Source organism: Coregonus clupeaformis, unplaced genomic scaffold, assembly GCF_020615455.1.
Source record: "Coregonus clupeaformis isolate EN_2021a unplaced genomic scaffold, ASM2061545v1 scaf0351, whole genome shotgun sequence".
Classification (NCBI taxonomy): domain Eukaryota; kingdom Metazoa; phylum Chordata; class Actinopteri; order Salmoniformes; family Salmonidae; genus Coregonus; species Coregonus clupeaformis.
In genome coordinates, this window is record NW_025533806.1 from 1 (window position 1) to 17,780 (window position 17,780).

The following is a 17,780-nucleotide window of genomic DNA, read 5'->3' on the forward strand; positions in this document are numbered from 1 at the left end:
TATTGAAATGATTGTGTTATTTTCTGTCCCTTCCTTTGATGTAGGTCCCTAAGCTCAGGTGTTGGTCTTCCATCCCTTATCACCCGCTGTTTCGCTAGAAAATCCAACTTCGAAAACTGTTTCAGATGCAATATGTTAGCCATCCTGATCAGTTTACTTTAACTAGCAGGAAAACGAACGTAACAGGCAGGTTATGTGTGACGTCCATAGGCAGGAGCTGGCTGTCCTCCTGCCTGTCCCATATCCTTTTGCATGCGCATTTATTAGTTGAGTGCAGTGAAAATGAATAACTTGCCTTTCGGCGTCCATTAGCTGGCAGTATAAGGTAGAAACATGCATACACAAGTCATGTCAATGGGTTTGAGTTTGAGAGGTAGGAGAAAGGCCTTTTCCCCTTGCCTCCTTGTGCAAATCGATTTTATCATGCAGAAAAAACATGAAGATGACAAAATGATTATTGGTAAAAATGTATATAGTTATTTTTTCATTCATTGTGCCTACGCTGACCGCACATCACTGGCTGAAAATACATGAACTCTCGGTTTGTTGTTGTAATGGGCTTCCTTGGCTTTTTGTCTCTGTCTGTGAGCTTGGCTCAGACCTTGGCTTTCTGTCTTTGTGCGTGTAAGGGCTACCTGTTGTAGTAATAGCCTTTGGCAGTCTGTCTTTGTGTTGTCTGTTGTAATAATGTCTGTCTGTCTCTGTGACTCTGTGTAGGTGCTACCTGTCAGGAGGATGTGAATGAGTGTGAGAGGATGCCCTGCTTGCCTGGAGTCCAGTGCTTCAACAGCTTCGGCTCCTACAGGTGTGGGAGGCTGCCCCCACGGCATGTTGAGAGATGGGACCACCTGCACAGGTAGGCATGGTCAATCAATCAAATGTATTTATCAACACTTTTTACATCAACAGGTAGGCATGGTCAATCAAATCACTGGTGCTACTACACTATTGTATCAATTAGCCAATTCACTTCCATACAAACAGACTGTGGGCCTTGTTTATCAATATAGAAAAGGGATTTATTTGATATGAATATAAGAAATGTTGCAAAGATGTTCCAGAGGTACTTGCAACTTTCTCCCACCTGTAATATTGAACTGTATGGAAACGTAAAGCTGCATGCACCTGTACCTGTGGGAAGACCAGACAAGCACTATTATCATTGACAAGACAAACAGGAACAATAAGACATTCCAGCTCAGCTTTCCAGAGAATTCCCATATGTGGATATCATTACACACACAATAATGGGAATAGTTGCCTTTGCACTTTGAACCACTCACATGATAACCAACATGGATGCATGTTCAATGGAAACCAGAGGGCAGGTGATGGCTCACCCCTTCTCTCCCCTCTCCCCCTTCCCTCCCATAATTTATTTTGTATGTGTTCTCTTTTCTTCATTTTTGTGGGGGTTAGGGGAGGGTTGTTGAGCTGAGTTAATTGGTGAAGCACTTCCCCTCTGAGGGAGAGCAGAGCATAGTGTATCCTGTCACCTGGCCCCAGGCTCAGAGAGCTGCAGCAGCACCTCAGGTGTGCCTCTCTCTGTTGACAGCTAACTGACAAAGGCCATTAGAGCTGAGGTGAGATGTGGGAACTTGGAAGGGTACAGAGGAGGGAGCAGAGAGTAGGGCTGAGAGGAAGGAGCATGGCTGAATACAGAGTGATGAGGTAAGGGGCCTGGCTAGCAGCAGGGAGATGGAAGAGGAGCATGATCTGGTGGAATAGAGAGTGATCTATCGCCTGGGCCACAGAGCTGAGGTGAGGTAAGGTAATGTAAGGTGAGGTGAAGTGTGGGGCCTGGGAGAGCATGGAAGGAGCATGGCCTGGCTGAATACAGAGGGATCTACCGCCTGGGCCACAGGGCGAGGGGAACAGGGGCTAAGCTGGGGCACCATCCATAAAACACACATATACCTGCACCTAGAGGGCTGTTTGTTTCTGATTAATCATCCAATTTTCATTCAGGAGACGTTTGTTTCTGTAGTTCAGGGTAAACCGCTTGAATTCCCCAGGAGTTAACCACATGCACACACACGCATTCATGCAGGCACGCACGTACGCACACGCACATGTACACACACACACACATACACACACATATACACACACATGCACACACTAAGTCACCATTTTCTCCCCAAAAAGCCATGCCATGTTTCCACCAACATCCCTCTTTTTATTTTCTAAGCGTCTTAGCCTTTCCCTCTCCCTAATCTTTTTCTCCCTCTGAGTGATGAGTTTCGGTGAGTGGTTCTCTGCTTTGTTTATTTCAGTTCCATACCGCCTCTGCAGGAGTTACACTGTCAGGTTTATTTCACTTGCCGTTTCTCTGCTCTGCCGTCATCAATCACACAGTCTCTCTCTCTCCTCCTGCTCCTCGGGCTCTGCTTTCCTTTCTTTCTGCTTTTATTTATTTTTTTACGATTCTGCTGCTCATAGATCTATTGAGGAGCTGTGATTTCTAGTGGTGTAGGTGTGGGATGAAAAATTTTGATAAACTGTCGTCCAACATTCTTGAAAAGTGTGTGAGAACTCAGGTTTCTATGAAATGTATATTAAAACAACTTCTGGCCCTGAACCTGAAGTGTCCTCTATCGATCTCTCTCCCAGCATCATAAAAGCACTGACATGTTATGAAGCCCACCTCTTACTCTCTCCATGTGTCCATATCTGTCTCTACACAACAGCACCTGTAACGGTCGATTCCCATTGTCCCCAGCATTGGACCCACCACTGTCCCTACCACCACTACCACCACTACCACTAAGACCTCACTCATCAACAGACCAGACCAACACAATCCACCCAGGATGGACACTGGCAGACCTGGAATCCCACCGACCAACAAGCCTGGACTCCCACAAACCAACATGCCTGGACTTCGAGAGACCAACAGGGCACGTGCCAAGGCCCCAGCTGTACATACACCGTCTAAGAATGGACAAAAACTGGCAAGTACCCTGAGTATACCAAACATTAGGAACACCTTCCTAATATTGAGTTGCACCTCCCCCACCCCCGCCCACCCTCCCCTTTTGCCCGCAGAATAGTCTCAATTCGTTGTGGCATGGACTCTACAAGGTATCGAAAGTGTTCCACAGGGATGCTGGCCCGTGTTGACTCCAATGCTTCCCACAGTTGGGTGATAGACCATTCTTGATACACATGGGAAACTGTTGAGCGTGAAAAAGCCAGCAGCATTGCAGTTCTTGACACAAACCGTGCGCCTAGCACCTACTACCATACCCTGTATTTCCCAAAGCCTCTGTCTGATACTCAGATCGCCTACAAAAGGCTGTTTAACACCAAGGCTCCTATAATAGTCCATCAGGGGTGTCACATTACTCCGCGACTAAACACCTCATTGGCATTGGCAGCTATAGCCAGCCCAGTTAGCGGCCTTGCAAAATTGCCTGTCATCATCATCACACTAAAAGGCTGGAGATGGGATTGAAAGGCACACAGCAAAATATGTCATCTCCCCGTCGGCCCCGTCGTTCCGATAAAACCACCCATTGTCTGAGTGGATTCTGCTGCCCTAGTCGAAAATGAGACAAAATTCACAGGCAATAAGCCTTGATATGTGGAGTCATAACGCTGATAAATCACTTCTTAATAAAAGACAGATGGTCCGTTCTTTTTTCCTCTTTTGTCCCCGTGAAGATGAAACGCTTTATTAGCGAGAGAGAGGAGAAGAAATGCTTTGTGGCACGCAAATAGGAAAAGAGAAAGGTTGTCAGTGTCACGTTTCAAAGCTTCTAACTGCACTGCAATGACAGTCATTTTGTCTCAGTCTGCTCTCTTCCATAGATCCGTCATAGAATAGAGATATGCGGATAAATGTACAATACCAATACAATACAGCATAGTCTAGCCATAATGCACTTTTTGATGATGTGGTGGTTTGATGTGGTGCCACTACAAGGTGCGAAGCAAAGGACAAGGACAAAGTTATGGGACAAAGAATCCATCTAAAAGTGCTAATAACACCAGCAGTTTTAGTTCTAAAGGAAACATCTTTGTTTAAAACTAATAGGGCGATTGGCATTTTCATCACTCTTCTTTGTGGGTGGGGGAGAGAGGGGAGCCCAGGAGGGGAGTGAAGGCCTATGGGTAGAGAGAAGCTGATGCAGCTGGATTGGGGGTGAGGGCGGGTCTGGAGGTGAAGACAGGGGACACAGTCGGGGTCTCACACACACACACATCTCGCTCTCTCTCGCTCCAAGGGGGTTCTGACCTTGGTAGCGTATCAATCAATTACTCAGAGACTTTCATCCTGAAGCACCGTAATGAGCCTCCTGCCATCAAAACACAAAGTGCCAACTAAGAGTTTTTCCACAGCCCTAATTTGGTTATAAAGTACCTTTATATAATTGGTCTTCCAAGACTTTGCATTTTAATCAAAGACATTTGAGCAATTAGCAGCTGTAGCAGCTTTGGATTTAACTGCGAGTTCTGCCACATAAAATTTGTCAGGCAGTGTTGAATATAACTCCCAGGTAGGCAACTGTACGTAGGTGGTATTTGTGAGCTGTTTACATCTACGGGTCTATTTGAATTATGCCTAATCATGAAATATGCAAACGATAAGAGCATGGTGTGGCCGATGCAGAGGCATTGACAACTGATTACAGCATCCCGCTGAGCATAAACAAATGGTGAACATCGCTGTTCATGTGAAGGCTAGGGGGAGAGGAATTCATTCATAAATAATGTCCTGGGGCTGATAACAGTGATTCTGTGTTCCAGGCCTAGGGCTATCATCCCATGCAGGGAACAACAGCAATGTGACCGGTACGTGTGCCAGCCGACCATGCTTCCTGGGGGTCCAGTGCATCGACCGACGTCTGCCCTACACGGGCTATGTCTGTGGGCGCTGCCCACCGCCCCTCCATGGCAACGGACGCACCTGCACCAAAACCGCTCGTGGTAAGACTTCGGCTGGAAGTGTTTCACCACCTCCCTGGCCATATCTACTAGCCTGGTCCCAGATCTGGCACCAGGCTATCTAAATACATTAGTACATGCACCACACATTGGCTTTTTAGTAGTTTTTCTACTGTCACTGTTGGAAAACTATTTGGAAACAATCTGACATGGTGTGAATTGTCCTCAACTGCCTTTACCTCCCTATTCAACCTGGTCTGAGGGCAATTCATAAGATTTGGTATGTAAATGTGTTCCCTCCATTTAGTATGCTATATTTAGTTATGTTAGGTTACATGGAATGGAATTGCGGTTGTACAATATCAGACAAATTAGAGGACGTATAGCATCAAATGTTTTACCCGGTCGTACAATAGCATACGAATTGGATGAAGTAACTTATCAATCATCTTGGAGGACCTATAGTATTATACGTCTTTCTCTGAGACCAGGTTGCTTGTTGCATCCTAACAACCAAGGATAATGATTTTATTAACCCATCCACCCTCTTCGGAGGACACAAATATATCTTTTTTGGTTTTTACAGCTTTTTTGCTACATATACATACATTTTACATATCACACTTTAGATATATATATTTTACATAATTACGTTGTTGGTTAGGAGAACTAACGACAAAGGTTAGGATAATTTGCGTAAAAGGATAACTAAAAAAGGTTAGGAAAGGGGTTAGCTAAAATGCTACAGTTGTCCCTAGACCATTAGAACATATCATACGTCTTGGGGGTCCATAAAAATACATATAGTATGCTTCGTATGGCTCTGAGGCCAGGCTGCCCTATTAATAAGCTCAATATGCTAATCATCATCAAGTTTTTTTGTAGATCAGTGAAATGTGGAAAGCTTTGCGCTCCATCTTCTCCTCTCAGCTTAGTTCTGTTTTATCATTTGTATTTGTCCCTTCCTTCTTTGGACTCTCTGTCCCTATGTGTACACTGTCCAAGTCAACAGCATGCACTTCCAGATGATAAATTCATTTCAGTGGAATATGCTTTTCTCATGCATTCATCTTTCATGATGATGTGAAAAATAAAACATATTTTATTAAGAGTGAAAGTTAAAGTAGTCAGTCCTACTATTGAGTGGATAGGACCCATGCTGGGTTGTTTTGAAGAGCACAGACTAGTCTACATTGTTCATGCCTTTGTTTCTTTACCCAGCCAGTGTGATGACATTTTTCATAATTGTAGTAAATAAATCCTTTTAGTGCATCTCATAATTTGTGCCGCCACATTTCTAAATCAAATAACTGTTTAATACCCAACCCTGTTGTCCTGACTTTCTACACAGTCAGTTCCCTTTGAGTCCAGCTGCTTCAGTGTGTGTGTTTGTGTGGTTGTGTGTGTGTGTGTGTGCATGCGTTCGTGCGTGTGTGTGTGTGTGGGGGGGGGATACAACATTTATCATGACGCCTTCTGACAGTGACAATAAGTTCCAAACTATTCATTTGGTTTATAATTCCCTCACTGTGTATTAGATTCCTCTATGAAGTGATTTGGCCATCTTTTGTGAGGTTTCAATACAGGTGACGTTACCAGTCAGTGTCAGTAGGGGAAAATAAATCAGTGAAGCGTTGGGTGGCGTCTCTCAATATGTCATTAACACTGGTGTCGGGTAATATTTATCTAGACCCCACACCCATAACACATTTAATTTCAATTTGAATTTTAATAGCTTTATTGTTCCCATGAGGTGTCCAATGGTGGCCTTGATTCCGTTCCAACCATGTTCTGTGTCAACATCAGTGTTTATAGCAGCTGTTAACAGATTATTACCAAATCTTTGTTTTGTCTTTCACTGTGTCTGATGATGTAATTACATTCTATACTGCTGTAATACTTTATTTAGAGAGTCCAGCTTATCTACATTTCAGTTCAACCCTAGCCTCTTCCACAACCCTAACCCTACAGCTTTCCCCATAGGAGAAGCCTTTGAAGAACCCTTTTTGGTTCCAGGTAGAACCCTTTTGAGTTCCATGTAAAACCCTTTCCGTAGAGGGTTCTACATGAAACCCAAAAGAGTTCTACCTGGAACCAAAAAGGGTTCTACTTGGAACTAAAAGGGGTTCTCCAATGGGGACAGGCGAATAACTCCTTTAGAGTGTAACCTTATAGGCATTGAGTTTTTTTGTGTCACATCATCATCATCTCCCCATCTCTCCTCAGGTAACCCTCACCTGACCCAGCAGCAGCTGACACTAGCCAAGAGCAGCAAACCCTACCACCATGGCAACAGTAAAGTGTCCCAACTCCACCTTCCCACCCTGCCCCCCAGGCACGCAGTCAAACGTCTCTCCCCCTTCTCCTCGCCAGTCTCCAGGGGAGCCTATCAGAGCCCCCCACACCCTCCCCTCTCACCCGCCCGAGGGCCAATCACTGGGTGGAGGGAGGTGGCCACGCCCCTATTTCCTAGACACACCCCTATGTCACCTGAGAGTTCCCACAGCCTCACCACGGGCAGTCATCATGCCATCAGTCCCCTCACTAGGACTCGTGCCAAAACCGGTGCCAATGCCAGCGCTACCTCACTCAAGGTGACAACCAGAGAGTCTGTAGGTGTCGTGCGGAGTGCCACCTCTTCCAAGGTTACTCCTCCACACTCCACCTACCCCAAGGTTACTCCACCCCAATCCAAGCTGACTCCACCCCATTCCTCAGCCAAGACAGCCCAGGGGAAGCTCATTGATGTGGTAGTGGTGCCCACCCTGACCAAGCCCTGGACCCTCCCTAAAGCTGTGGCCCCGCTGACCGCAGCCCTCTCCTCCTTTACCTACTCCCTCTCTGAGTCCGAGTTCTCCGCCGATGGAGCACTGACGGGGCCTGGCTCGGACCCCTCTGACCCACCTGACCACCCACAGGACACCCTGCCCTCTCTCACCCTCACCACCCCTGCCCGGAGGTACCACCACACATCCCCCCTTACTCCCCCCCTCCACAGGGCCACGTCTCCCCACCTCCACCGTGGGACCAGGATCAGTAATACTGTGGCAGTGGAGCGGGAGCGGCCTCTGACCTGCGCTGATATGCCCTGTTTCCCAGGGGTCCCCTGTGAACCCAACAGGGACGGGGGATTCCACTGTGGAGGGTGTCCCCTGGGATACACCGGAGACGGACGAACATGCAGAGGTATTGTTATTTTATTTATTTAAAAACAAAAGATAACAGAATAATGTGATAATAAGACAAAAAGGAACGAGGTTCAAAAAACGGCGAAAAAAGAGGCTTGTGAAGTAGGCCTAAGGTTGATCCGTCTTCTTGAGAAAGTGCTAGTGCTTGGAGAAAGGTTGATTGTTCTTCTTGAGAAAGAGCTACTGCTTTGAGAAACACTATCTATTATCACTGGTCCATTATAGAGGACCCTTTTCATTGCTGTTTACCGGCTGTATTGAATACCACCTGCGCATCTCTCTTTTTCAATGAATGAAGGTGATGCCTTTCTCTAGCCTCTCCAAAATGCGTACTAATGATGGTTGTTTTTCAAGTGCGCCCAGGACCAGAGCAGCATGGGGTTGGGTTGAGTTGACAGATGTTTCTGTACAGATGCAGTAAGGGAGGTTGGAGTTGGAATAGATGGAAGCAACTTGTAATAATTGGCCTATGGTGCTGCCTCTGTGTGTGTTTGTGTGTGTGTGTCGCCTGCCTGCCTGTTATCTCCAGCTGTGTGCAGGCATGCGTGTGGCAAGAACATGGAGTGTGCCGCTCCCAACACATGCCGCTGTAAACCAGGCTACGCCGGAACCAACTGTCAAACAGGTAACACTCTATCCTCACGTGGCTCATTGATGCAGCATGTGATGGGAGCTGAGATCAATAAAATGAAGAAAGTGTAGCCGAGGCTCTTCACAAATCAACACATTGCAAACAATGTTGCCCTATCCAGCTCCCTATAGGAAGACAAGATGTCTCTCTCTCTCTCTCTCTCTCTCTCTCTCTCTCTCTCTCTCTCTCTCTCTCTCTCTCTCTCTCTCTCTCTCTCTCTCTCTCTCTCTCTCTCTCTCTCTCTCTCTCTCTCTCTCTCTCTCTCTGTCTTAGTCTCTCAAAATACCACATCATCCTGATATTGTTGTTTTTGATTCCCATGCATTGCTAAACCTGACAGGCCTTTTATATCGTTTGATGTCTTTACGACCTTCTCCTCAGCGATCTGTAAACCAGAGTGTAGGAACGGAGGCCAGTGCGTCGCCCCGGGGGTGTGTGAGTGCCTGAAAGGCAACCACGGGGAGATGTGTGAGACAGGTAATTATATGTCTGCGTCCCAAATGGCACATTTGCTCATAGGGATCTGGTCAAAAGTAGTGCGCTATGTAGGAATTAGGGTGCAATTTGGGACGAGGCCTATCTGTTCTTGTTAGGGCCCATCAGAACTGTCTCTGTGTGCTGTGTCAGACTATAGACAGGAGCTTAGAGAAAGCAAGCTTATCACTAAAAGACAGGAAAGCACTGCTGAAAGAAGGCCGGTCCATGTCCGGTACTGTACATTTCGGTGTGTGCTTGCGTGCTTGTCAGTGCAGACCTAATTAAGCAGTTGTGGGCATTTGATAAGCCCTCCCTCGAGCTGGTCTGAGACATTAATGACAGAGGCTTGAAACTCTACTGCCACCTACAGCTCAGAGTCAGAGTCCACCCCACCAATGCAATGGCGATGAGAATAAGCCAAGCCGTATTGAGACACTGCTTCCTAGTCCTAGCTGACTGATGAAGAAATGTGAGGGCAAAGCCTGGCCTATTTCCCCATTAACACTTTATTTGAAGGGTACCTACATAAGAACACATAACACATTCATAACCCATGCATAACACATTCATAACATCCCCAACCACAGCTCTGTGCAGTCTGCCCTGTGAGCACGGAGGAACATGCGTGGGACCCAGCACCTGCTCCTGTCCCTACGGCTTCGTGGGCCCCAGATGTGAGACCAGTGAGTTCAACACACATCATCACAAATCATTCATCATGCAAATGGAATATGCCATCACTCACACATTGTTCAAATGAAGTAGGACACTCACACACATGACTGCTCCACCACATACCTTTAATTAGGCTTTTATTCCAAGAGTGGAACTTTGTCAGGTTAGTCACATTGAAATTGGATTGGACTTTGAATGGCAAACCAATGGTATTAATGCTAATGCTGTGTCCCTCCTCCCCACAGAATGAAATAGAACTATGTCGCTAGAGTTATAAAGGTCTAGTAATATCGTGACCTTGGAATTATATGGTTCTATCTGCCAAAAGATGATTCTGAGATAATTAGCTTTAAAATTCAGAACCCTCAATGAGGTTTGAATGGTGTGAACAATGTTTTATCTTGTATTCATTTTAACTTAACAACATGAATTGGGGTATACTATATAGGTAGAGAACATTGTAGAGAACAAGGCTATGTCAATAACTCTGTTTTGACAGAAATGCAGATAGAACCTTATAATTATATCGTACCTCTGTGTTGCTCACTCTATCCCATCTATCTGTTCCGCAGTGGTGTGTAACCGTCACTGTCACAATGGAGGAGAGTGTGTGTCTCCTGATGAGTGTGCCTGTCTGCCTGGCTGGACCGGACCCTCCTGTGAGACAGGTAGAGCTCTAGTCCTGGACAGTGTCTTTAGTTTATTACGATCTCCATTAGCTGTTGCTCATGCAGCAGCTACTCTTCCTGGTGTGTTCTGTCCTTCTGCTTGCTCTTTGGGGTCTAGGTCGGGTTACTGTAAAGCACTGTGTGACACCTGTAGATGTATGAAGGGCTTCATAAACACATTTGATTGATTGATTGGTCAGTTGATTTATTGGTTGATTGATTGATTGGTTGATTGTTCTAAGTGTCTGTCCTCTAGCTGTGTGCTCCCCTATGTGTCTGAACGGAGGAACTTGTCTTCGTCCGAACACCTGTGGCTGTCCCCAGGGCTTCTACGGCGCCCAGTGTCAAAACGGTAAAATACACTCTTAATATAATTGTTGCACTTAGGAGACACTTTTATCCAATGTGACTTACAGTAAAGTGGCTGCATACATTTTTTGTATGTGGTCCCTGCGGGAATGGAATCCACAACCTTGGCATTGCTAGCATCACGCTCTTACCAACTGAGCCACACACACACAATGTCCTTGTCCATATACTGTCCTGACAACACACAGAGTCATGGGCCCGCTGTGGGAGCTTTTACTTGTGTATTTACTGGTTGAATGAAAGGAAAACTAATCCGATAGATTGACAGGGGTTTAGGTTTGATTTGAAGGAGTCCATCAAGGGCTCTGGCAGAGTTCCACTGTGTCCAATTATCAAGGCATTTCTCTAAGTAAGTGTTTACTGTGGACTCTTTTTGTCCCTCATTTATCGTGATGCCTCAGCTTTGGACGGACTGCTGTATCAATCAATGGTGGAGTGAGGCCTCCACCTTTTTTGAAATGTTGCATCTCTTTCTCTCCCACCCCTCTCTCTCTCTTTCTCTCTCACTCCACCACATCTCTTTTTCTCTCTCACTCTCTATCTCTCTCCCACCACCCATAACCACCCGCCCATCTCTCTCTCTCTCTCTCTCTCTCTCTCTCTCTCTCTCTCTCTCTCTCTCTCTCTCCCCCATCGCTCCCCACCTCTCTCTTTCTCCATCTCTGCCCTCTCTCTCTATCTCTTGCTGTTTCCCAGCTGTCTGTAGCCCTCCCTGTAAGAACGGGGGCGTGTGCATGAGAAACAGCGTCTGCTCCTGCGCCGAGGGATACACCGGATGGCGCTGTGAAAAAAGTGAGTAAAGCCACGCCACGCCACCTCCTCCTCCACTGCCCGCCCCTCCACCTGCTCCTCATCCGCCTCCTCTTCCTCCACCTCCTGCCTCTCCTCTCTTCCTCCTCTACTCCTTCTCCTCCTCATCATCATCATCTATTACCCACCACCATATGTGTGTCAATCTGACAAAGTGCCCTCAACACAGTGGAGCCAGTTATTCCAGAGCCTTGTTAATGTACAGCATATTGGCGGGTAAATTGAGCCATATGGAAAGAGGGAAGCATTTGATGGATGCACTCAGTAAGAGGCAGGCCCGAGGGAGCAGGAACCAACATTTCAGAGCTTCATGTGGAGACAGGGAATAGTCAAATTGATGCTATGGAGTGCTATTGACTAACAATAGGGATGCATGCAGGGGCTTTTACGTGAAGGTTTTAATTTAGCTATACATTACCAATTTGCTACAATGGGTCATTAGTGCGGTGATAGCTTCAGGAATGTGCTCATTGTAGAACATCTTTGTCCTCTCCACTGCATATCCATAAAGATGATTCATCATTTCTGTTTATATACACTGCTCACAAAAATAAAGGGAACACTTAAACGACACATCCTAGATCTGAATGAATGAAATAATCTTATTAAATACTTTTTTCTTTACATAGTTGAATGTGCTGACAACAAAATCACACAAAAATTATCAATGGAAATCAAATTTATCAACCCATGGAGGTCTGGATTTGGAGTCACCCTCAAAATTAAAGTGGAAAACCACACTACAGGCTGATCCAACTTTAATGTAATGTCCTTAAAACAAGTCAAAATGAGGCTCGGTAGTGTGTGTGGCCTCCACGTGCCTGTATGACCTCCCTACAACGCCTGGGCATGCTCCTGATGAGGTGGCGGATGGTCTCCTGAGGGATCTCCTCCCAGACCTGGACTAAAGCATCCGCCAACTCCTGGACAGTCTGTGGTGCAACGTGGCGTTGGTGGATGGAGCGAGACATGATGTCCCAGATGTGCTCAATTGGATTCAGGTCTGGGGAACGGGCGGGCCAGTCCATAGCATCAATGCCTTCCTCTTGAAGGAACTGCTGACACACTCCAGCCACATGAGGTCTAGCATTGTCTTGCATTAGGAGGAACCCAGGGCCAACCGCACCAGCATATGGTCTCACAAGGGGTCTGAGGATCTCATCTCGGTACCTAATGGCAGTCAGGCTACCTCTGGCGAGCACATGGAGGGCTGTGCGGCCCCCCAAAGAAATGCCACCCCACACCATGACTGACCCACCGCCAAACCGGTCATGTTGGAGGATGTTGCAGGCAGCAGAACGTTCTCCACGGCGTCTCCAGACTCTGTCACGTCTGTCACATGTGCTCAGTGTGAACCTGCTTTCATCTGTGAAGAGCACAGGGCGCCAGTGGTTAATTTGCCAATCTTGGTGTTCTCTGGCAAATGCCAAATGTCCTGCACGGTGTTGGGCTGTAAGCACAACCCCCACCTGTGGACGTCGGGCCCTCATACCACCCTCATGGAGTCTGTTTCTGACTGTTTGAGCAGACACATGCACATTTGTGGCCTGCTGGAGGTCATTTTGCAGGGCTCTGGCAGTGCTCCTCCTGCTCCTCCTTGCACAAAGCTGGAGGTAGCGGTCCTGCTGCTGGGTTGTTGCCCTCCTACGGCCTCCTCCACGTCTCCTGGTAGCGCCTCCATGCTCTGGACACTACGCTGACAGACACAGCAAACCTTCTTGCCACAGCTCGCATTGATGTGCCATCCTGGATGAGCTGCACTACCTGAGCCACTTGTGTGGGTTGTAGACTCCGTCTCATGCTACCACTAGAGTGAAAGCACCGCCAGCATTCAAAAGTGACCAAAACATCAGCCAGGAAGCACAGGAACTGAGAAGTGGTCTGTGGTCACCACCTGCAGAACCACTTCTTTATTGGGGGTGTCTTGCTAATTGCCTATAATTTCCCCCTGTTGTCTATTCCATTTGCACAACAGCATGTGAAATGTATTGTAAATCAGTGTCGCTTCCTAAGTGGACAGTTTGATTTCACAGAAGTGTGATTGACTTGGAGTTACATTGTGTTGTTTAAGTGTTCCCTTTATTTTTTTGAGCAGTGTATTTACTCTGCCTCAGCCTTATTTATTTATTTCTATCAAACCACTAATGGCTGTAAGTAATTAAGCATATCAGGTACAGTAAATGCATGGGTCAGTTGAAAATCTATCTCTGTCATGTGAGATACTGTAGATAATTATTCTGGTGAATATGTATGAGCTCAGTTGGTAAGTTTTAGTCTCCCTCCCTCCCTCACTCCCTTATCCAGGTGTATGTGAGCCCATGTGTATGAACGGAGGGAGGTGCGTGGGTCCAGATGTGTGTGACTGTCCATCTGGATGGAGAGGAAAGCGGTGCGATAAACGTAAGCAGGCTCACGTAGGAGTTAAACAGTTGCACCACTACCTGTAAACAGATGCTTCCATGCTAGCAGTGGAGGCGAGAGCGTATGGAAACAATTAATCACAGTGTTTGGGATGTTTAGTGGTTCACCGATGGCAGGCTGTGTCATGCTATCACAAGCTAGCATTTAAAAGCAGCAGGTAGTCACATAAAATGTAAACAGCTTGTAAACCACTTTATACCAGCCTGTTTACAGCACAATATGAACACAATTATAACATACCAAAAGATTATTAAAATATATTTATTTAAATGGTACCTACATAAGGACTTCATAACACATTCATAACAATACCTTTAGAACATTCATAAGCCATACATAACTCATTCATAAGCAGTGGTTTGTGAATTGATTGGTGTTGTGTTGTCTCTCCCCAGCCACTTGTCTACAGAAGTGTCTGAATGGAGGAGAGTGTATTGGCCATAACACCTGCCACTGTCTTCCAGGCTGGCAGGGCATGCTGTGCCAAGTCCGTAAGTACGCCTACACACACACACACTTACATCCTCTCCGAAGAGAGTGGTGTGTTTAGGTTAACTATCTGAAATCATCTGTTAATTGCCTCCCACCACCCTAGAGTGGTACTCGCTCTGTGAAAAGTGTTCTGTCTCCTTCCCCTGTTATGTGTGTCTAGCGTTGGCCAGGTCTCTACTACAATTACATTGTTAGGTGTAGACCAGAGGAGGCTGGTGGGGGGAGCTATAGGAGGACGGGCTCATTGTAATGGCCCTTTCCATATGTTTGATACCGTTCCAGCCATTACAAGGAGCCTGTCCTGCTATAGATCCTCCCACCAGCCTCCTCTGGTGTTGACTCATGAGACCAGCTCTACACAGTCCTGGGCTGGTTTATGATACATTACATTTACATTTTAGTCATTTAGCAGACGCTCTTATCCAGAGCGACTTACAGTTAGTGCATACATTATTTATTTTTTCATACCCCCTGTGGGAATCAAACCCACAACGCCATGCTCTATCAACTGAGCTACATCCCTGCCGGCCATTCCCTCCCCTACCCTGGACGACGCTGGGCCAATTGCGCGCCACCCCATGGGTCTCCCGGTCGCGGCCGGCTACGACAGAGGGAATGGATTCGAACCAGGATCTCTAGTGGCACAGCTAGCACTGCGATGCAGTGCCTTAGACCACTGCGCCACTCGGGAGAACTATGAGATACTAATTTAGACAGTGGTTATTCCCCCAGAGTTACCGCTGATAAACATCTTTATTGACGTTTATTTTTTATTTTATTTATTTATTTTCTAAGGAGGTAGATCAGCTTTAATACTGTGGTCCTCTGTAGCTCAGCTGGTAGAGCACGGCGCTTGTAACGCCAAGGTAGTGGGTTTGATCCCCGGGACCACCCATACACAAAAATGTATGCACGCATGACTGTAAGTCGCTTTGGATAAAAGCGTCTGCTAAATGGCATATTATTATTATTATACTGCAGATATTTTTGTAGATGTATATTTTTTAAATATATGTTCCTATATATTTTCCCCCAACCCTACCACCCCTCCCGTAATTGGAGTAAACTAATTGACAACAACACTTAGGCTTCTACTTCCAGCTTTTACATACCATATACATTTTACAGACACAGTATATTTTACAACAGTTCTCTTTTATTGTCATTTATATGTCTCTAAGACGTCCCTCGTCAGTTCACTCTCACCACCACCATGCTTAAGAAGCTCTCCGTTAACAACTTTTATCACCTGGTCGTAGCAGCAACAACAACAACAAGAACCACAACCACATTAAAAATCAGCTGTGTGTTTGTTACACACACAAACACTAACAGCTACGTCTCATCGGAGTTCCACTAACAGTTCCTGCATAAGCTTGTTCAGCATCCCAGCATTAACCAGCCAATACATGACTTTGAAGAATGACTCGGGAGTCATGAGAGGAACGGAAGTACTTAACTCCCTTTAAAGTGAAGTCACCATCCATAAAGATGATTCATCATTTCTGTTTATCTATTTACTCTGCCTCAGCCTTATTTATTTATTTCTATCAAACCACTAATGGCTGTAAGTAAATCTCCCAAGTATACGGCACAATAAAATCTATAAACTCAGAACAAGAAGCAGAGAGAATTCAGACCACACAGGGGTATTCAAGTGTATAATAAAGTCATTTCTGTCTTAAATTCAAAGGCAGACTCAGTCCCAGTGTACGCATTTAGCTATGCATGGTAATGATTCAGAGGTTTGATGGGATGATTATGGTAACTGTGTTGTCATGGCTCCATTTTGGCCCCTTTCTGGGACTTACCCAGAATCCTCAGGGTGTTAATATGAGTAGAGAGAGATTAGTGTCAGCTCTGTCATTATGACAATGTCGTTATTAGGATGCTAGGCTGATTTAGGCCTTGTCCCTCACCTGCTGCCTCTCGCTCTCTCTCTCTCTCTCTCTCTCTCTCTCTCTCTCTCTCTCTCTCTCTCTCTCTCTCTCTCTCTCTCTCTCTCTCTCTCTCTCTCTCTCTCTCTCTCTCTCTCTCTCTCTCTCTCTCTCTCTCTCTCTCTCTCTCTCTCTTCTCTGCATTGTGATTTTCATTTCAAATTTGTCATTTCTACATTGTGATTTCTCTGTAATTTCTACAGCACTCTGTGAACAGAAGTGTCTTTACGGGAGCCGTTGTATTCGCCCTAATGTCTGTGCCTGCAGGAAAGGATATTCAGGGGTTCTGTGTTCCCATAAGGTAAGCAGATACATCACCCCAATACTTACTGTGACTGGAGTCAAGAGAGGAATTAGGAATATCATTTGAAAGCTGAGCACCAAGCTTACGCCTGAAAGTCAGAAATCTCTTATTGATGGGGGCCTTTCCAGTGTTTTGCATTGGCTGGTCTATTTCAAGACTGTATGAATGCACGGTGGAATAAGTGTGGTCAAAATATGTATGGTGTTTTTCAGCTCCCAATTCCACGAGGCTGATGGGGGACTGTGAACTATGCACTGAAGACGCTGGGCTGAAACAAGACAATGAAACTCCTAATGGAACCACCACACTGACTATTAGGATGCTCAATGCCCATGGCTTTCGTTTCTTCAAAATAATTTGTAATATACAGCACAATTCCAAAGATTATGATCTGTACATGACCAATATATGTATAATATTTGTATAATTGTTTTTCTTAGAACCAATAATACTGTATTTTATCTATTAAAGTCTGTCTTTTTTTATAAGATTAAAACAAAGCACAAAACAGTCCTGTATTCTGTGGAACAAACTCATGAAGTTGGCAGTTTATGATCAAACTAAAAACTAACCTGGAATTTGTATTTATTTGGTTGTGTGATGTTTTATAATTTTATACTGTTGTATATATCATCAAATATGTTTTGTATTACTCACAAATAAAACCCAGGCAATGTATGATATTAAAGTCCATTTGTTATGTACAATACATAGTCTTGATCCTCATTCTGCATACAATAATTTCTTAAAATGTGAGAAGAAATGTGGTTTGTGTAATGTCTATATTTTTTTATTTGACCTCTATTTAAACAGGGAGTCACCATTGAGACCAGGGTCTCTTTCGCAAAGGAGCCCAGCACAGACAATTCATAGACCAAATCAATATCAGAAAACAAACTAAAGTACAACACAATAAAC

The 17,780-nt window shown here is 45.4% G+C and overlaps 1 protein-coding gene across 1 annotated transcript; it reads left to right on the forward strand.

Moving 5' to 3' along the window:
• Positions 1-717: 717 nt before the first annotated feature.
• On the forward strand, positions 718-17,550 carry si:ch211-246m6.5 (the record flags this gene model as incomplete). The annotated part of the gene is made up of 14 exons (XM_045215006.1): positions 718-856; positions 2,723-2,958; positions 4,753-4,932; positions 7,117-8,076; positions 8,608-8,703; positions 9,091-9,186; positions 9,774-9,869; positions 10,434-10,529; positions 10,786-10,881; positions 11,595-11,690; positions 14,013-14,108; positions 14,525-14,620; positions 16,762-16,859; positions 17,075-17,550. Coding segments are annotated over 14 exons (2,402 nt in total), but the record flags the coding sequence as incomplete, so codon positions are not given.
• Between the last annotated feature and the right edge of the window lie 230 nt (positions 17,551-17,780).